Genomic DNA, 19,985 nt, shown 5'->3' with positions numbered 1-19,985 from the left:
CACATCAACATTGTACATAGAGCTTGAAGATGAATACCGGTTGTTGTAGTTGTTTTTGCCCATTCGCGCACCCATCAATTCTGAACACCGAATCTACAAGGCAGACCACTTGATTTATGAATTTCGAATTTAATCAAAAAAATTAGGGTTCTAAGTTTTTTGAATTGGGGAAGAAATTTGACATCAATTCATGGAAGAAATTTTGGGGATTTTGAACTCTATGTAAGGAATTATAACATTAGGGTTCCAAATTTATATATTTGGGGAAGAAATAGCCCTTAATGAAGAAGAGGAGAAAGAGTCGTTACTCACAAAGAAGAGAAATAGCCGTTGCCAATTTTTTGAAAATCCATCAATTTGGTCCTTGGAAATTTTGTGTAAATCAATCAGTTTGGTCCCTGCTTGCGTGGCATCTGACGTGGTAAGCTTTGTCAGAGGTTAACGTTACACGTCACCTCCGTTAACAGACCAACTTAACGGAGGGACTGATTTGATTGAAATTTTGTAAATTCAGGAACTAATTTGATATTTCACAAAATTTAGGGACGAAATTGGCCGATTTTTCAAAATTCAAAGACGAAATTGAGGTATTAGTCGATATATATGCATAGTAACAAACTCTTGGATCACAAAAATGCTACCTATAATTTAAGAGACGGCTAAATTGTTTGTGAATTGTGACAGTTATATCAGCCCAAGATCGTTTTTTTTTTTTCTTTCTTTCGAGATTATCTTTGTCAATTTAAAGCTTTTGTGATCAGTATTTTCTTTATGATTTTCATATATCTATCTAAGAGTTATTCCGTTATCATTACTCGTTTGTTTCTTTACAAACTTTAAGAAAAGGTTAGATTATTGATCGTAACAACCAAAGAAAGGTAGAGAGTGACAGACCACCGTTCATGCATGTGCCTTAATTCTTGCCGCAATCAATTTCTTTCGATATATGCACATATGTCACACCTAAGAAAATATCATTCTGTACTTAAATTTATTTAAAGGTCAATTTTATAAGCAATGAAATAGATATTATTATTAGATCAATAAATTTTATTATTAAATTAAATGAGAAATGATATAACTTTTGGATCTAATAGTAAAAACGACACTTGTTTATAATAAATATATAAGACTATTTTACTCATAGATGTTACACAAAACCAAACCTCTTTTGCAAAAGTAGCTAAATTGATATTTCGAGTTAATACCAAAAGGTCCCTAAACTCTTAAATAATTAGTATTTAGGTCTCTAAATTCAAGGATTTCATTACAGATTATTTAAAAGTTTAAGGAAAAAAAGGAAGAAGACATTCAATCGGAATTCTGCACAACCCGTTAAAGAAAGGCTCTGGCTATGGTAGGCGACCTTAATGGGTCTCCTACCATAAAAGACTACAATTTTTTATTTTTTTTAGTTTGTAAATTGGTTGTGAGCCATTGGATTTAGAAAGAACATTTTGAATGGCACAGATTTCTTGACAGGTTGACCCACTATGATAGTATATTTTAATCTTTAAAGTTAATCTTTAATAACTTAAATGATTTTGCAAACAATTTACGTAAAGGGTGTTATTGTCAACTATATACATCATTTAATTAATGAATCTAAAATGTTAATTTTTGCTTATAATAGTGACCGGAGGGTGTACTCCAAATATAACCCTAATTAATATTACTAATTAATACTAGATGCATTTATTATTATTTTTTCAAATTATTATTTTTTCAAACATAACCCTAATTAATACTACTAATTTACCTTTTTTTCTTTTTTTTTTTACGTTTATTTACCTTGGAATATGAAAAAGTCAAATTTGAATATACTACTAATTTACCTTATATCAACGTTTATTATTATTTTTTCAAACATAACTCCAATGCCACAGCAGGACACAAAATCACTTATTTGGATACATCACGATGAAAGAATGTTCAATGACTAATCAATCTAAAATATATTCTAAACAGTTAATAACGTATGAGAGCTACCAATAATCAAATCATGTGTATAGCAATTTTTAATTACTAATATTAAGGTTAATTAAGTTTTTGGTCCCTATAAATATCTGCAGTTTTGTTTTTAGTCCTTATAAAAATAAATCACACTTTTTAGTCCCTACTAAATTTTCCGTTAGTGTTTTTAGTCCCTGTTAAATTAAAATTTGTTTAGTTATGAAGAAATTGTGAAGGAAGATGTTCTTCTCGTATCAGTAAAGGCAAGGAAAAGAGGAAAGGTATTACTTTTGAACTACCAAAAATAACCTCAGCACTCAATTTGTATATGTGATTAATATAATATTGATTACCTGCAACAACAGGTAACTAATACTGGATTGATCTACACATGTAAGTTATAAGACCAACATACAAAAAAAAAAAAAACTTGTAAAAGCATGTCACGCACCATGCAAGACCCATAAGGGTTGCGTGCCTTAAACGGCGCCGTTGAAGAAATTGTTCTAGGGGCATGCCTGGAAGCAAAACAGATCATTGAATTCCATGAAGAGAGCCTCAAAGAACGTGTCATTCACAACTAAATGAAATTCCTTAACGGGTAGTCTGGTGCACTAATCATCCCGCATACGCAGGGCCCGGGAAGGTAAATTAAGTTCCTTGTTTACAAGAAAAGTTTAAGGACTCAGTTTTGTTGTTTTAACTAGAAGTTTAGGGATTCTGTTAAAAACTTTTTATGTATAGAAACAAGGCAGAATAGATGAAATTCTTAGATCAGATTAACCAAGACATGCATAAAGAAGTTGTAAGATCGTTATTTACTGCTCTAGATTAACTGCATATTAGTATGCATATATTAGTATGCTAAAGGGTTTAAATCCCAAATGATGGTTTAGGCAAAAGCTACTGATGTGGTAACTAATCTTATCTGATAGCATTGGCATGAACATAGTTTCTCACTGGATGTATTAACGACATGCCTTGAGCTTATAAACCGTATAGGCGTATACAATAAACTCCGAGCTAGTGCTTTTTGTAATCATCATCACCCGAGGAGAGAAAATAATAATAAAAATCAAAATTGTATGTGTATATGGTGCCCGATGTCGGAATTTGTATAAAAAATGCAAAACATTTGTGATCCAATTACATCCATATTGGAGAATGGAAACATGTATATTGTATATGATGCATTGAGCATTGGCTAACAACATTGAAGTAAACAGTCTTAACCCTTGCAAAAGGCAGTGAATAAATTCTAGAAACATAAAAGTAATTCATAAAATCAACTTAGTGTATGTTTGGAAAAATGGCTAATCACGGGCCGCACATTGAAGCAAAAGCTGCAACTCTAAGCTTCTAAAAATCAAGGTTAAATTTCATTGTGATGCGGGAAAATGGCATTGAACGCACATTCAAACATATTATTAAAACCGTGTTACACATCGGTAATGTATTATTGAAGCACACTGAAACATACAAACACAGTGCAAGGGCATCTGCGCGAATAAAATTACACCCCCAACAATAAAAAAAAGGAAATAAAAACAATGGAAGAAGAATAAATCTGATCTACTAAAGAGAAAAAATGAATGACATCTATCTATCTTAAGAAAAATCATTCCCTAATAACACGTGGAGGAATTTCACATTTATGTTTCCTGCCTTTTTTTTTCCGAATCCATCTGCTTCCTCACTTCTATGATTCAAAAAATAGGAAACCAAAAAAAGGAAAAAGTTACCCCAATGAATTAATAAGGTCTTGAAAATTGAAAACTAGCCAATCAGCTTTTGCAGCAACGGCTTCTCTAAGTTGAACACCAGCATAGCAAATGAACATATCGGCACCACCTGGTCTACGAGCCTAAATGTGCAGAAAAAAGCATACAAATTATCACACGTTTACGTTATTCAAGAAAACCTACAAATGACACAGCAAATTTGGCTAAAATATCAACAAAAACAGAAAGTTCATTCATCTATCAACAATTTAAGATCACTGTTGGTCTTTTTGAGTCTAATCAAAAATTTGTTTGGTTAGTTGGTGAATGCACAAATATGAAAACAGGTTATCATACATCATAGGTGAAATTGCACTAACCTCCCCTAAGATAAGTCAAAATGACATACGGCCATGGTTGTCAGAATCGAGATCTTGCCTCAAACCGAAAGGAGATAGCAAGATCATAAAACATAAGATCGCAACCAAGGTCGAAGCATTCTACATTTCTACTCAATTAATTTTGTAGGATCGAAAGTAGTTAGCAAGATCGTAAAACATAAAATCGAAACCAAGATAGAAGGATCCTACTAACAAAACAAAAACAATACTAAATATATATTATATAGTGCATAAAGTACTCAAAGTTTCAAATCTTAAACAAACATAAAACAACTAAGTCTCAAATCTTAAACATGAACGACGCAAAGTCTCAAATGTTACATAAACAACCTAGTCACAAAGCTTAAACATGAAAGACTCAAAGCCAGGATGGTTAGAATCATATGGAATCGCAAGATTTCATGCAATTTTGCAGGGATTTTACTCAACTCAGGGTTCTATTCACAATTTGGATCGGTATGCGTGAGTCAAATCGCAAAATCATGGTTTTTCACGAGTCTGATCGGGATTCTGACAACAAAGCATACGACGCCTTGATTTTGTTAAAGAGACCTCCCCTGAATTACACTTGAATACTTTTAATTTCAAAAAAATAGATGGGGTGACATTTAAATGAACTTGAGGAAAAATGAGAGCAACTTTTCTACCAAATAAGGGTGATCGGTATTTGTTTAGAAATTAGAAACGATGTTCACATCATTTAAACATATATCAGGAAATATGAGTGTAAATTCCTGAACCAGTATGGACTTTGGGCCATGACTCGGCTCTTGATACATGTGTGTTAAAACTTAAAAGCCCCGAAACCTAACCACCTGACCCGCATCCGAGCATAACATGCACGCCACTAAGTCCCAGCAGCCTTCCTAGTCATAAACAGCTCTGGTACGAGTCATCACTGTCTCGACCAGCGCAAGCAAGGCTCGAATACTGCGGGATCAATCTTGTGGGCAAATACCCAAGCATGGGATCTGGCCCACCTTCCTAAACCTAATGGAGCTAACCCGGCTTATATGACTATATAGGAGGTGACTCCGATATAACCGCTAATCCATCATCCACCTCTCTGCAGTCTGCACTTGAGAGCGGCTAGACCTAGAAAACTACCCCTGCAACTTCTAGCAGGAACACTTCCTCTATAACATTTGTATTAGTAGGCGCTTCAGTAAGCCTCGAAGTTTAATTTTCAAAACACGTGATTGAAAATCAGATATTTCATAAAATCACTACAAGATATCCGAGATATTTTCTTACCTCAAAATCAGTTGCGCCGTCTCCGATCATAGTTAATGCTTTGTACCCATGATCCTGAAATTTTTAATGGTCAGCTTTAAAGCAATGTAGTAACTAGAATAAAAAAACTTAAACAAGTACATGACTAACCTTCTTGATTTGTTCGACTGCAGTGGCTTTTCCTCCACTCCTTGAAGTATACTCATTTTCGTCAAATCCCAGAAACTGTCCAGAACTTCCAAAAAGTAGTTGATTGGCAAAAATGTTCTCTTGTGGAATCCCAAGTATTGACGCGACAGGCTTCATAAGAAGTGTGGTAGAAATTAGAAAGAAAAAGAAGTATCGAATTCATTACTGTCTGAATTACTCATAGGAAGTGTGCTAGCATGCTTATCAAATTCCAAAAAACTTTACCTAAAATTCTTAATGTCGTAGCAATGCAAACTTGTGAAAATTGTTTGAAAGGAAAAATAAACATTGGAAGATATAGACACGAGCTCCTAACTTATTTTCATTGTTTCGCAAATTAATTTCAAACTTGCATGGTGGCAAAAGAGAGGAATGAAAGAGATCTTTATTTGAAATTTCAACATAGATTTTCACCTTCTAAGTAAGCAATGTACAATCCTATGTTCATCAAGTCACTCACATTGATTCCACATTCTAAATTGGAGTGAAGATTTAATCTTCTTTTGCAAGAAGTGTGTTGAAAGCAGTGTAATCAAAATTATGGTTTGTTCAAATTCCACTACACTACAGTGCTATAGCGTCCCAATAGCCTCTATTTGATAACAAACTGTACTAAATAGCGTATTGTGGAACAATAGTGATTTGTTCCAATTTTGTGTGCTATAGTGCTATCGCCGCTATTTGACAACATTGATTGAAAGTAACATTATTCTAATCAATAATCAATAATATTGCAACCTGTGTACTTGTTATGTTGACAGATTCTATATATGCAAGGACATCATGTAGACAAGAAAATTCATTTTCCCCCTGACTAACTTTTAATGATACTAGTGTATAAGTAACTACTGAAATACTCTTAGTCTAAAATAAATCCAAAAAAATAATCATTACAACTATTATCCATACATTGATCATTTGACGAAAGCCCCCTGAGATCAGATATACATGCTTGCCATTAGCCTTTAGTTTCTGGATTAACTCTTCAATGCCAGGGGAAAGCCTGCATATTAAGGAGAATCATAAGGATTGTTCCAAATATGTCTGAATTGACCAGTTCAGGATACAATTGGAGAAACAGTGATGAGAAAGCAGAGAAAATAAAGTAGGCAGTTAGGCTTTGGTGATACCGATATCAACTTTTTGTCTCGTCGGAGTTTTGGCTGGTCTAACAAAAAAATAACCTGGTTCAATAAAGCTACTGTTATAGTTGAATCTAGGGCAAAATCAACTTTTTGCAAGTCTATAGTACTAGTAGGCTGCCTTACAAGTTAGATTGCATTTACAAGGGACTGATTCCGCAACTCAAACTTATGTGACTTCTTAGTCATGCAGTAGCAACTCAACCGTTGAATCAAGACGCCCCTTTAAAGTTTTGGCTGGTTTTGAGAACGACTAAGTCAATAAATCTAAAATATCATTAGAAGTGTAGGGTATAATTTCTTTCAGTGTTGACAATCGTGGATCGCAGGAAATAGCAGTTTCTTCAAATTCCGTTATTCTGCAGTTTTATTGTGCTGTTATAGCCACTATTTAGCAATACTTTGTACCAAGTAGCATATCATGGAACATAGCGATTTGTTCGAATTCCACTGCGCTTGAGCGCTATAGTTATAGCCACTATTTGACAAAACACTAATTTCTCCACACTAGTATCAACTTACCAATTATAGTTTTTATATATTTCCACAGTTAAATTCTCTTTTTTAATAAAATAAGATATAACTTTTTTTTTGCTCGAAAAACAAGATATAACTTGAACATGAAGGAGTGTGATTTTTAACTCTGGACACAATGCATCATTTCTTCTTAGGAGTTCAAACCGAATATATCTTAAACCAAGTATCAAGTGACCAAATAAGCATTAGGAAGGGGAAAAACATATATAATTTCTAGTTGAAGGCATAAGGGTTGTTGGTTACGTTTGGAGAGACCGGGAGAGTGACTAAACTCTTTTGATTATATAATTCTAACCTTGCACTTTATCTGGATTCATCGCATCAGACATTGATGAGTGCATCATACAGGCATGGAAAACTCGGTTTGCTAGTTAATGATAAGACTACCTACAAATCTACAGCACTGCTGTCAATCACAGTTCGCAGAAAATAGTGGTTTGTTGAAATCCACTACACCTCTATATCTTCTATTTGACAACACTTTGTACAAAATCGCGTATGTCATAACAACAGCGTTTATAAAATTCCGCAATGCTATAGCACTATAGTGCTGCTATTTGACAATACTGCGACAGTAGAGATACAAGATCCAACCGTTTTTGCAATTGCAAGAGCTTTGTAGTACTAAGTTGCCCTTTCTTTTACACATAGCATTACTTCATAAAAATGTTAAAATAAAACCTTTCAGCTCTGCCAAGTTAAGGCAAGAGCAATGGGGGAGTAGGAACTGTCTGATCAACTTAATGTGATTACTAACCAAATCGAAAGCAAAATACTCCTAAGTCATGAAGCTACATTGATTATCATCAATATGTGAAAGCTGCTCAAGACAAAAAAAAACACTGAAAACACTCAACAATTTAGCCGGTCTCAATCATACCTTGGCGGCCTTTGCTGAAGAAAATTCTCAAGTTGAGACAAAGAGGGATTGAACAAAGATAACCTAGCAGCCAAGGCTTCTTCAAACGGAACGGAACCACCCATTGCTCTGTGAAAATTCAACACTTAAATCAAATAGAACAAAAGAGGTACCAAAGAAATTAAAAAATATAAACCCTTTTTCAAACAAGAATTTCCATTTGAACAATCTAACCTTGCAGTCCATTCTGCAACAGCTTTTCCTGCCCCACAAAATTCAGCAAGCTCATCAATTCCTTCATCAATGCACACAGTGCTATCCACATCAAAGCACACTGCATCACCATTCTTCCATAGCTCCAGAATTTCTATCCATCATCAAAACAACACAGAAAACATAGAAGTCAATAACATTGAGAATTACTCCAACACAAACACATAAAAATTATAGCAAATGCTAAAATAAATTGCTAAAACCTTAAGATGACAATATGTTCATTCTATTCGCTTAACAGTGTATTTTTATTATCAGAGAATGAATATTAACAAAAGCACAATTTTTTAAAAATTTAATAACTGCACAAACAGACTATATTTTACACAGAAATTCCATCATATTTCTCTATTTACCATGGTAAAATTCAATATATCAAAACGGTGAAATTCCATTATATTTATCTATCTACCATGGTAAAATTCAATATATCAAAACGGTGAAATATAATTAAATTAGAGACTATTTAATCATATTTCTCTATCTTGTCCCACTTCTCTAAACACCCCCATGATGAAATTCAACAAATCAAAATAAAAAATAATTAGATACAAGTATAAAACATGTCGACAACAGAATTTTAATTAAAAGTCCACGACCATCTAGACCTCAGCATAACAGTTTTTAATGTCACTGAAACCACAATGCTACGCAATTGAGGCTTCATAAACCACATTTAACTGTGATTCTCCGTAATATCAATGACCACGACATGACAGCAGACGTTACTGCTATTTAAAATCCTGGTCTACAATGTATCAACGACCAACCCATGATTAGTTTTGGTTTTCTATAGGTTCCTTCTACGGGAGGTAATCCTATTCAATCACTATCAGGCACTAAATAGGCACCTCTCTCAATCAGAATTCAAACAAAGTGGAAAACACCACCTAAACTCGGACACACAACCGCGAGGTCTGAATTCAAACCAGGGTGAACATGTTTAGTCTAACAATATTGACATTGTCGGTTGAGCTAAGTCTTACAGACAATTATATTCAGCTTTCTAGTGGACACTATATTCTTAAATTAAATTAAATTCATTTCAAATTAAATACATAGAGTAAGAATAAGACACTTCATAATTCCATAGATAATAAAAAAGATACAAAAATCAAAGAATTATGCAAAACCTTTGGAAGGAACCGTATTCTCAAAATGACCAACTTGTGAATTCCCAACAGTAGCAGCAGCCATAATCAAAGGAGAAAACTTGTTCTTCTTCTTATTCACCACTCCAATTTGAAATCCAAACGTACCCTTTTTCAGATTTGGTTTTGATTCAAACGGAAAACAAGATCGCTGCTTTGTAATGCCATTGACGCGAATTGGATTAATCCCATGATTGATCAAAGCTTCCATGTACAGTGAGAAGACAAAAAATATTCGATCTGAGGAATGTGAATGTTGTTGTGTTATAGTTGTGGAAGTTAAGAAATGAAGAAAAGAAACGTTGTTGTTGGTTGGTTGTTTAAGGTATTTTTTTGTCAAAAGATATTTCACTCATTTTAATTTTGGTTTAATTGTAGTTTTTCTCTTTTTAAGAATTTTAATTGTAGTTTTAACTACTCTTATTATGAATAATAATATTGGTGGATGTTAATTTTTGATCTTCTAAATTCTATAACTCCTAATAGTGGAATGAATTGTTAGTGCTCTTTGATTGTATGTGAACATTCACTTGCTTATTTGTATCTTATAAATAAGACTCATGTTTTAATGTAAAAACACATTTGTAAAGAGAATAATACAAAGGCTTTCATCATCGTCTTCTTCTTCTTCTTCTTTTGATCTTGTACTTTTAGTTTATTTCATAACACGTTATCATCACGAAGCGCTGATCAAATTCTAAAGTTTGGAACTTATTAGAGTTTAGACTTGTGAGATATTTACATTTTTTTTTTTAAAGAAGGATTGTCTCAAGTTTCAAGCACATTCAATTATTGTCTCAAGTTTGCTAAAATATATTTTAGAATGATTGTATTTAATGGTTTAAGTCTAACCTATTTTTTTTTATCTATGTCTACTTAACTATATGATTTGTTTTATGTTTGTCATTTGATCCTATAGTACGAAAAAATATATATTGAGACATGTTGTGGCTTTCTCTTCTTCTGTTGACATATTATAATTATTTATGGTTTTAATTCTTGGTTTGTATGAAATTTCGATATGCATGCCTTTCATGTTATATAAGTATTTTCTATTTTCATGTATATTATTTATCATATTTCTAAATTTTGATATGCATCATGTTCTTGACATTCTCTTTTTCTCTTCTCAATTAGATTTTATTTTGTACATGAACTTTGTTGAAAAGGTTCATTGTATCATCAAAGGTTCTTTGACTTATATAATTATCATTTGTTTCTTTATTATTCTTTTTAAATTTCGGAAGAATTTAACATTGAAGCGTCCTGAAGGATTGTTCAAATAATGAAGATATTTTATGATATAGTTCTCGAAGAACTATTTTTTTTTTTAATATCAAGCATTCGTGAAAGATTGTAAAATGAAAATATTGTGATTTTCCTTTGTTCTTCTCGATGGAGGTTTGTGGTGAGTTCTTGAAGAACCGGATCTTTGTTAAAATCTACTAAATTTATATTTTTAATAATTTTTTATTGAATTTTATTCAGTTAACAAATTATCATGTTTGATATTCTTGATAAATTTTTGAATAATTTAACATCGAGTATCCCTGAAGGATTGCGCAAAAGAATTGTTCTTGATCATTATGAAGGTTATGTGTAATATAATTCTTGAAGAACTAAATATTTAACATCAAACATCCTTGAAGGATGGAAAAAATCACGATCTTCCTTGGCGTTGATAGATTTATGGTTGAAAATAAGATCTATTTTATTTTTGTATTATTACACGTCTGAAGGACCGCTCAAATAAAGAATTTTCTTGATCATTATTATGAAGATATGGAATATAGTTCGTGAAGAACTAAATTTTAATATTAAATCGTCCTTGAAGAATTGCAAAATTGCGCTTTAAGGTCTTTTGAATATGCTCCTGAAGTAGCAAAATTGAGAAAATAATATCAAGAAAATTTTGAAAGATAAATCACATTTGTGATTGAACATAAGAGTAGTCATTGATTGAAATGATAAAGTCGCACCTGATAAATTAAACCTTATTTTTAGATTGAATGATCCATACTATTTGTTTCGTATAATGGATGTTGTGTTTATGGTAAAATTCTATTATTCTGATTTATGATTATGAACTTTACTATGTATGAGCTCTCACAAGACATAAAGAAATTAGAGGTAATGTCATCTCTTCTACATGTTCGATACTTATAATTTGTGCTCCACATTTTTTTTTTGTAGAATGCTCAACATAGTTGCTTTACTAATAAAATTTTAATTATCGTGGTTGTGGATGTGATGTTATTACTTCTTTTGAAAAGATTAAATTTAGGAATAATATTGTTTTGAATTGGGATTCTCGTTAGTTGACAGAATAACTATAAATTAAATTTGTATTATTGATTCCTTTAAAAAGTATGCATAAACTATTTCGAGGTTTCGAGCAAGTATTGCTCCTAGAACTTGGATTCACTAAAGAGCACAATAATTGTTTGTAAATGAAAGATTTCTTATGCAAAAGACTATAAAAATATCTAGATGGGTGATACAAATAAACTGATTTTATTATTACATTTGGCAGTATAAAAATTATTGAAGGCTGCAGAAGAGCCAATATATAGAGGAATAAAATCACACAATGAGAATGTATTATATTTCTCTAGGTCTCTAGAAATTTATTACGTTTTTGAAGAAAGAAAATGAAATGTTAAATATCTCTATATTACGAGATATACTCTGGAGAACATAAGTGTAGTGAAAAAAATTAAAATTATCTCTGATTTATGCTACACTTATATTAGTGCAATGGAATAACATATTATTGTAAATCTGAAGTTTACATATTATTAGTGTAACAAAAGCACATATTATTGTAAATCAGAAGTTTACAAATTGTTGGCAAGACCGGTTGAGTTATCCCGGATCTATTATGATGCAGAAACTAATTTGTGAGATTATTAGATCAACATTTTGACTAAAGAGTTTATTTTCTGAACTTTTCAGAAAGCATTTGATAAGTATCATTCGTCAGTTGAAATTAACATTGAACAGTTGATAGCATATGCTCATAAAAATGGACTTGAAGATCCATTCTTTAGACGTCTAAAGTTAATTGTATGATTGATAGTTATGAGACCATACCTAATAAACTCGAATTTGGTTATGAGGCCATATCTTATAAAATCTTTTGGGAATCAACAATATTGCATGTTGAGATATTGATTTGCATCAAGCCAACACATCACTATATAAGTTCTCCCCTTAATCTATCATTGGTTTTAGGCTAACAACCTAATATTTCTCATCAAATTGGATTTTGGATGTGTTGTGTTTATTACAATTGCTTCAATATAATGCACTAAGATAAATCTTGAAAGAATATTGGGAAAATATATTGGATATGAATCTCCATCTATCATTAATTATGTTGAGCCAACTTATTTATAGTCCAATAGGCTGATTATCAATTGATGGATTAGTTTTCCCAATATTAGGGGTAGATAATAAGCAGCTGAAAATGTGAACCTGAAATTCAAATAAATTATTAGAAAGGAAATATTATTGTCTCCTCTTGATCCTCAAGATATAACTCATTTGCAAAGTTAAATAAATCAAATATCAGCTGCTAATGCTCCAAATGAAATAGATGTCCTTGTCGGATGATCTAATATGCAAATGAGTCTCAATCGTGCCTGAAGCATGGTAGATCAATCGATTCCATATATAAAAAGCCTCGAATAAGAAAAGGAGCATAAAGGAATGATAACCCAAACAAGGATATAGAAACTCTAAAAGAGTTTTTTGACATAATTGATTTTTCAGTTCCAGAACAACTAATCAGGTACCTGAAACTTATGAAATATTGATAAATTATGTCATGAATAAAAGATATCAATGAAATGAGATGGAACCGAAATGAAGTCAACGTCGACGTGTTTTTTAATATAATATAGCGCTATATGTGATAAGTAAATGAGGATCATGAGTTAAAGTCTATTAAAGACTATAACGTGTATAAAAGATTATTCAAACTTCTTCGTTGTCTTTATGAGGGGGAGACAAAAACGTGTTATGCACTCTTTTTTCCTTAACCATGATTTTATCCCACTATAATTTTTATGGCATAAAAGAATGTTGTACTCTTTTTCTTTCACTATAATTTTTTTTTCATTGGGTTTTTCTCTAGTAAGGTTTTAGTGAGGCGTATCCTTGATAGACATCCAAGGGGGAGTATTATGAATAATAATGCTGGTAGATGTCCAATCTTGATCTTCAAAGTTCTGTAACTCCCCACTAGTGGAATGAATTGTTAGCGCTTTTTGATTGCATGTGAATATTTACTTGTTTATTTGTATTCTATAAATAGAAATCATGTTTTGATGTAAAGACACACTTGTGGAGAGAATAAGACAAAGGCTTTCATCATCATCATCATCATCTTCTTCTTCTTCTTCTTCTTCTTCTTCTTTTGATCTTGTACTTTTAGTTTATTTCATAACAACTCTAATTTTTTAATCCTGCGATTTAAACCTCTGTATTTTTTTACTCTTGTTTTTCAAATATACCTTTATTAATACAATTAATTATATTGAAATATGAAGAATCAACATCGAATGTATTTAGATACAAAGGATAATTTAGTAATAGTTATATAATTTTTAGAAAAATTTACTACTCAAACCGTTTTTTAATATCCGCAATTATTGTTAGATATTCTTATATGGACGAACGAAGTTTTATTTACCTAAATTTTATAAGTGTATGCTATTAATTTGAAAACTTAGATGTTTGTGAGTTTGTTTGTACATTCATTCTTTTTTTCATTTTTACCAATATTATATTTGTGGATTTATTCATATACTCAACTAATTTGAGTGAATGAATTTCATTTTTGATTATTTTTTATGTAGAAAATTTAAGGTTGGGATAATGGCTAATTTGGGTTTTTAAATTCTAATAAATTCAAAATAAAATTTTAAAACGATATAAAAAAATCAAAAACAGCATAAGACCGAATTTTATTGAATATGTTTGAATTTTCTTTTTTCAGAACCACTTGGATAGGATTTTGATTTGATTTTTCAAAATCAAACTGCGTACACATATTTTAATACTTTTTTTAATCAAAAAATTAAGCTTACTTGCGAAAATATTTTTTTTTACATAGGTGGGTAGGTAGAGAATACCTAGGAGTGTGAGACAACCCTCTCTAAGGAACTCGATAAAATAGACCCGTAGCAGTGACCAGGTCCGGGCGACTGTTTACCAAAACACAGGTCAATTAATATGAATGTTATGAGTTTGTTCACAAATTTACCTTTTCTGTTTTTAGCGATTTTCAATTTATATTTTATCGATATACTCTATCAATTTGAATGAATGAATCAATATCATTTAGTTTTGTCAAAAGAAAATACTTTTTTTCTTGGTCAATTTAACACTTATTTTCATTAGTATGATATATTATAGTAATCTACTAATCATTGGTCTTTAACTTTTAATATTAGCTTCCTTAAAAAAAAAAAACTTTTAATATTAGCTTTCCTAAAATAAAACTTTTAATACTGATTATTATTTTTAATATATTTTTTACTATTTCATTTTTTTTGGGTAGAATTATTTCATATGTTTCAAACATAATTATCATTATAATGTTGTAATATTAACTTTTTATATATTATTTTATAGTTTGCATAAAACCTTTTTTTTTTTTTTTTTTGTGGTGGTCGAGATTCGAACCCGAACTTTGCATATATTATGCATTGTTCTTACCAACTGAGCTAAGCTCACGAGGACGCATAAAACCTATTGTGTTGTCATGTCTTTATAATATTAATATAAAAAAATAATTATAGTTTGTAATTCGGTATCTAAAACTCAATCCAAATTAAAGTGCATCGAATTGAATTGGAGCAGATCGTAATTCTTTAATTAGTCATTCAAAGACAAATTGAATCATTTATAATTTTATATTTGGATCAGATCAATCATAACCACTCCAAACACTCAAGTAATCGAGTCTATGTGTAGAGAAAATATTAAGATGCAAAAAACATAACTAAATTTATATTTAATATTCTTCAAGAAAACTAGCGGGTCTCAAACACGCATCTCCAATGCAGTATTTAACAGATTTTCATATGATTATGAACACTTGTTTTTTTCTGATCAATTAAAAGATCTTTAAGTGGCAAAGTGACTTAAAAAAATTATTTTCTTTCATCAACAGCTAATAACCACCCTTTAAAAAAGGGAGGAAAATATAATAATAAAAATTAATTACTAATTTTATCTATTGTTTTCTAAGAGTTCATAGTTTTCAACAATGAGAGCTCGAGTTTCTGTATTTACTATCTTGTAGGGAGGTTCCTACACACTTGTCCTTTACAAACAAACACAATGAAGGTGAGGATGGCAAATGTGTATAGACCAGTGAAGGTGATAACAAATAAAGAAGCTTCATTGAGGCTCTTTTTGGTCAAGTTTTCCATGCCCTAGATATGGAGGTGGTGCTCAAGAATAGTCCTTAGACTTTCGATAATCATGTGTTGGAGTTGTTATATAAGTCATGCCATAAATAATGTGTCTGAATTTAGGTATATTTTCTCATTGCGTCAAACACCTTAAAGATCATTGAAATCTCACTGATTGGAGCAATGAGGTGTCTATGACGAAGGATTCTCATCAACTGCAATGAACAACTTTAGCCACCAAAAACCATTACAAAAAGAGAAATGATATTTGTACAACTATTTTGTGACAACTTTTAAACAATTTTCTTTCTCATACTCACATTATATTCTTACTCTCTCTCTCTTCCTTTCTCTCTCACCATTGTTTTTTACCAATGAAAAGAGAGAAAATGAAGGTTGTCAAATAGATTGTACCAAATGGTTGTTCAAATATCATTGCTCTTACAAAAATCGTATATCGCCACCTCTAACCAAAGTCATAGTTCTATGATCTAAACGATAATGATTCTAACTAATTTCTACTAAAGTAACTATTACTATCACATCATCTTACCTACGCATTCATTAGCAACTTCTCTTTAACATCACATTAAATACTTACTTTAAATAAGAAATCTCATGATTACTTTTCTATCACTTACCATTAATCGCATCACACATTTATGTCACATCATATGTGTTTTGTCTAAAAATTCTTCTTTGGTCACACTAGACCTTTATATCCAAAATGTGTTATCTCCTTCCAACCATTATCCCATTTTCTGTCATTCTAAAGTGTCTATCTCTCTCTTGATCTTTTCTCTCTTTCTTGATCTTCTTTCCTTATCCTCTCTATCTCTCTCTCTTGATATTCTTTCTAAAATTTAGAGAGAGATAGACATAAATTGTTAAAGGAAGGAGAAGGAGAGAGTGAATGGAAATAGAGGATCCGGTTTCTGTTATATCATATGAATAGCGTCACTCTTTTGTCTATTTTTAAAAATCATATGAATTATCGAGAAATCGTATGTCGACAATGTAATCTGTCTCAGACAACTTATAATGATGATGTTTTATTGATAATTTTCGCTTGTAGCAAACGATTCATTTTCTACTTAAAATACATTTATTTGGTCACACCAAAAAATCATAATTAATTATGATAATGCTTGATTTTATCCTTGTTGCATTTAAAATTTGACTGAAAAATCAACGGTGTCAATTCTATTGTAAACCTAAATATCGTAACATTTAGATAGTCACTAATCCATGAATTTAATCGATAATTAAATCATATATCTAAGGTTAATAAAACATACTCCCACCGTCCTATAATATAAGCAAAAAAAAAAACTCATTTTCTTTGTCCCAAAATATAAACAAAAAAGACAAACTTTTATCCTATTTAATCTTGATTTTTTAAAAAATTTCTTTTTCAAGAAAAACTTTTGTTTATTCTCATAAAATTAAATGAAAATTACATTCAATTTTCTATCTCTTTTATTTTTTCCATAACCAATAGTCAATGAAAATTGTTTTTACATCTTCTTATAAAACTTTTTTCAAAGAAAATAAAAAAAACTATACTCTAAATTCTTATGTTTTAGTTTTCTTAATAAGTGTGATTTTTTTCTTTTTTTACTTATAATTTAGGACGGAGGGAGTACATACTTATTTTTAATTCCATCGAAAAGCATGACTCTCTTAACTATTTCTTTTTTAAAATAAAAAGTCAAAATAGGATATATTAATTTTATCAAAGAAGTCTTTTAAGCACAAGTAGTGCCATAATGGACTTGCAGAAAGTTACATTACAAGGTCCAAAACTAACAAGAAAAAATAAGCTAAGTAACAACGTTCAAACAGTAAAGAGGATTAAACAATGATGATCAAAATTGAACCTAAGGTATTTCGATTTCAATCACCCGAAAGATTGAATTAACCTACCCTTTTTTCACTTAAAGATTGCAAATATTACTCCTTATACATAAATATGTCTATTTCTTTCATTCCAAATCACCACACAATAGAAAATACAAAGTACTTAAAATAATAGGAAATATTCCCATGAGTTACCATAACAAAGCTTAACCAAGATGATACCAAGGACTGAATCCTGCCAAAAAAAAGTCACATATAACAAATAAATGATTCCTATCTTTGTTCGAACTGCAGCCCAATGCGCATGATTGGTCGTTATTATGAATACCTCAAAGATCATTGAAATCACACTAATTGAAGCATTGAATTTAGGTATACTGAAGTTTTTTAGCGCATGTGTAGTGGTTGTTTTCCAACGCATGCTTGCCTTAGTTGCAGAGGTTTATCATCCCCACTTGATTGTGTAATTTGTATGACATCTTTCATGTTCTTATAGAATGTCCTAAAACTATTCAGGCGTGGTATGATATGAATTTATGGGACACAATAAATAGGGTTTTGCATCAAGATTATAATATACATGCACTTATTTTTACTTTTTTAAAGTAATTTTCTCTAGACCAACGTGAGCTTCTGGCCACAGTCATATGGAGTCTATGGAAGAGTCATAATCTAAAACTCAAAGGAATAAATGGTTTTAAAAAAAGGGTTAAATAAGTTTTTAATCCCTATAAATATGTCAATTTTTTGGTTTAATCCTTCTAAAAAATTTCTTCAACTTTTAGTCCTCAAATTTTTTTACATCTTCACTCCGAGTCCCTCCTTTAAAGTAAACTCACATGTATAACTCATATTTTTGTATAAAATTTTATAATATTATAAGAATCTCTCTAAAAAAATAGAAGTTTTTAACAAAACCTAAATTAAATATGAATTTTTATATTTTTTACAGTTAAAAATTCATATTTAATTTATGTTTTGTTAAAAAATTCTAACTTTTTTGGGATGATATTTTTACAATATACTACACATTTATGCATAATTGCATTAAAAAAATGCAAAATTTGACTTAAAAATAAAGAACAAAAATAGTGATTGAGAATTTTATAAAAACTAAAAGTTATTTTTTTAAAAAGATTAAAATAAAAAACTGATATATTTATAGAAATTAAAGATATATTTAACCAAAAAAAATTGTGAATTCAAAGGAAGTAAGTGGTTTATGGTCGAGACTTGGACAACACGTTAAAGGGTGAGACAGTGAGTGACAGCTCTAACTTACCGAATATGAGCACTATTGTTTTGATAAGGATCACTTTGCATGTCAGAGATTTTGCACTACTATCAACCATCCATCTCAAAAACTGAGTCTACAGTCAAATTCATTATTTGTTTTTTGAAAAAAATCATGATATATTATCCACATTTTCCCCTCAAAAGAAGGTACATGATATCTACATGATCCTCTTCCTTAAATAAATCTACATGGTCCTTTTATAGAAGAAATTATAGCTACATGATATGGTGGAATTTGGATTTTCTACTAGTAGTTAAGGATTGTCCGATCTTGATCAATGGTTTAGATTATTAAGTTGTGTTATAATTTGAATCATCTGATCTGATATTGACGGTTGTTATAACGTAAAATTTTATGCTTTTACAACATCAAATTTAGATCCGATATCTTGTTAGCATTATTTTTTTGAAGGATTGTTTTTTTAAGGAATCTTGCTAGCATTATAGGGGTTCTAGTTAATATAACCTTTTATTAAATGTAAGTTTCTTTTTCTTCTCTAAATACAAAGAATTTTATTTATTGAATTTCATCAACTTAACTACAATTATAAGCATATTTCAATAAACGATATTAATTTTACCATTAAAATCAATATAATTAATTATTAGGTCATGCTAGTTTGTTTTTTTGGTGATGGTCGGGATCCGAACCCCGAACCTTGCATATATTATACATTGCTTTTACCAACTGTGCTAAGCTCACGGGACGGTCATGCTAGTTTGTAAGTCAACTATAAACTAGTTTGTATTTTTAACTATTAAATATATTATTAATAGTGATTTTATTAACTTATTCTTTATAAACAACATTAGTTGTTTTAAAAATATTCAAAACTAATTTAATATTTTTTTTAGGAACTAAATTGTTTATGAAAAAAGTAAAGCACTAAATTGAGTCTCCACATTTATATATTTAATCAAATTCCAATATTGAGATGCAACCAC

The 19,985-nt window shown here is 30.6% G+C and overlaps 1 protein-coding gene across 1 annotated transcript; it reads right to left on the bottom strand.

The window, feature by feature from the left end:
* Nucleotides 1–3,335: 3,335 nt before the first annotated feature.
* Nucleotides 3,336–9,778, bottom strand: LOC11444501 (phosphoserine phosphatase, chloroplastic). The gene is made up of 7 exons (XM_003598943.4): nt 9,442–9,778; nt 8,270–8,402; nt 8,057–8,164; nt 6,407–6,500; nt 5,459–5,608; nt 5,330–5,383; nt 3,336–3,817 (listed from the first exon to the last, which is right to left on the bottom strand). Exons 1-7 carry the CDS (start codon nt 9,668–9,670, stop codon nt 3,692–3,694), a joined length of 894 nt encoding a protein of 297 aa, XP_003598991.1. The 5' UTR covers nt 9,671–9,778; the 3' UTR covers nt 3,336–3,691.
* Nucleotides 9,779–19,985: the final 10,207 nt, after the last annotated feature.

The sequence above is a fragment of the Medicago truncatula genome, chromosome 3 (genome assembly GCF_003473485.1).
Source record: "Medicago truncatula cultivar Jemalong A17 chromosome 3, MtrunA17r5.0-ANR, whole genome shotgun sequence".
Taxonomy (NCBI): domain Eukaryota; kingdom Viridiplantae; phylum Streptophyta; class Magnoliopsida; order Fabales; family Fabaceae; genus Medicago; species Medicago truncatula.
The sequence above is the reverse complement of the archived record's forward strand: the minus strand, read 5'-3'. Positions and strand labels throughout refer to the sequence as shown.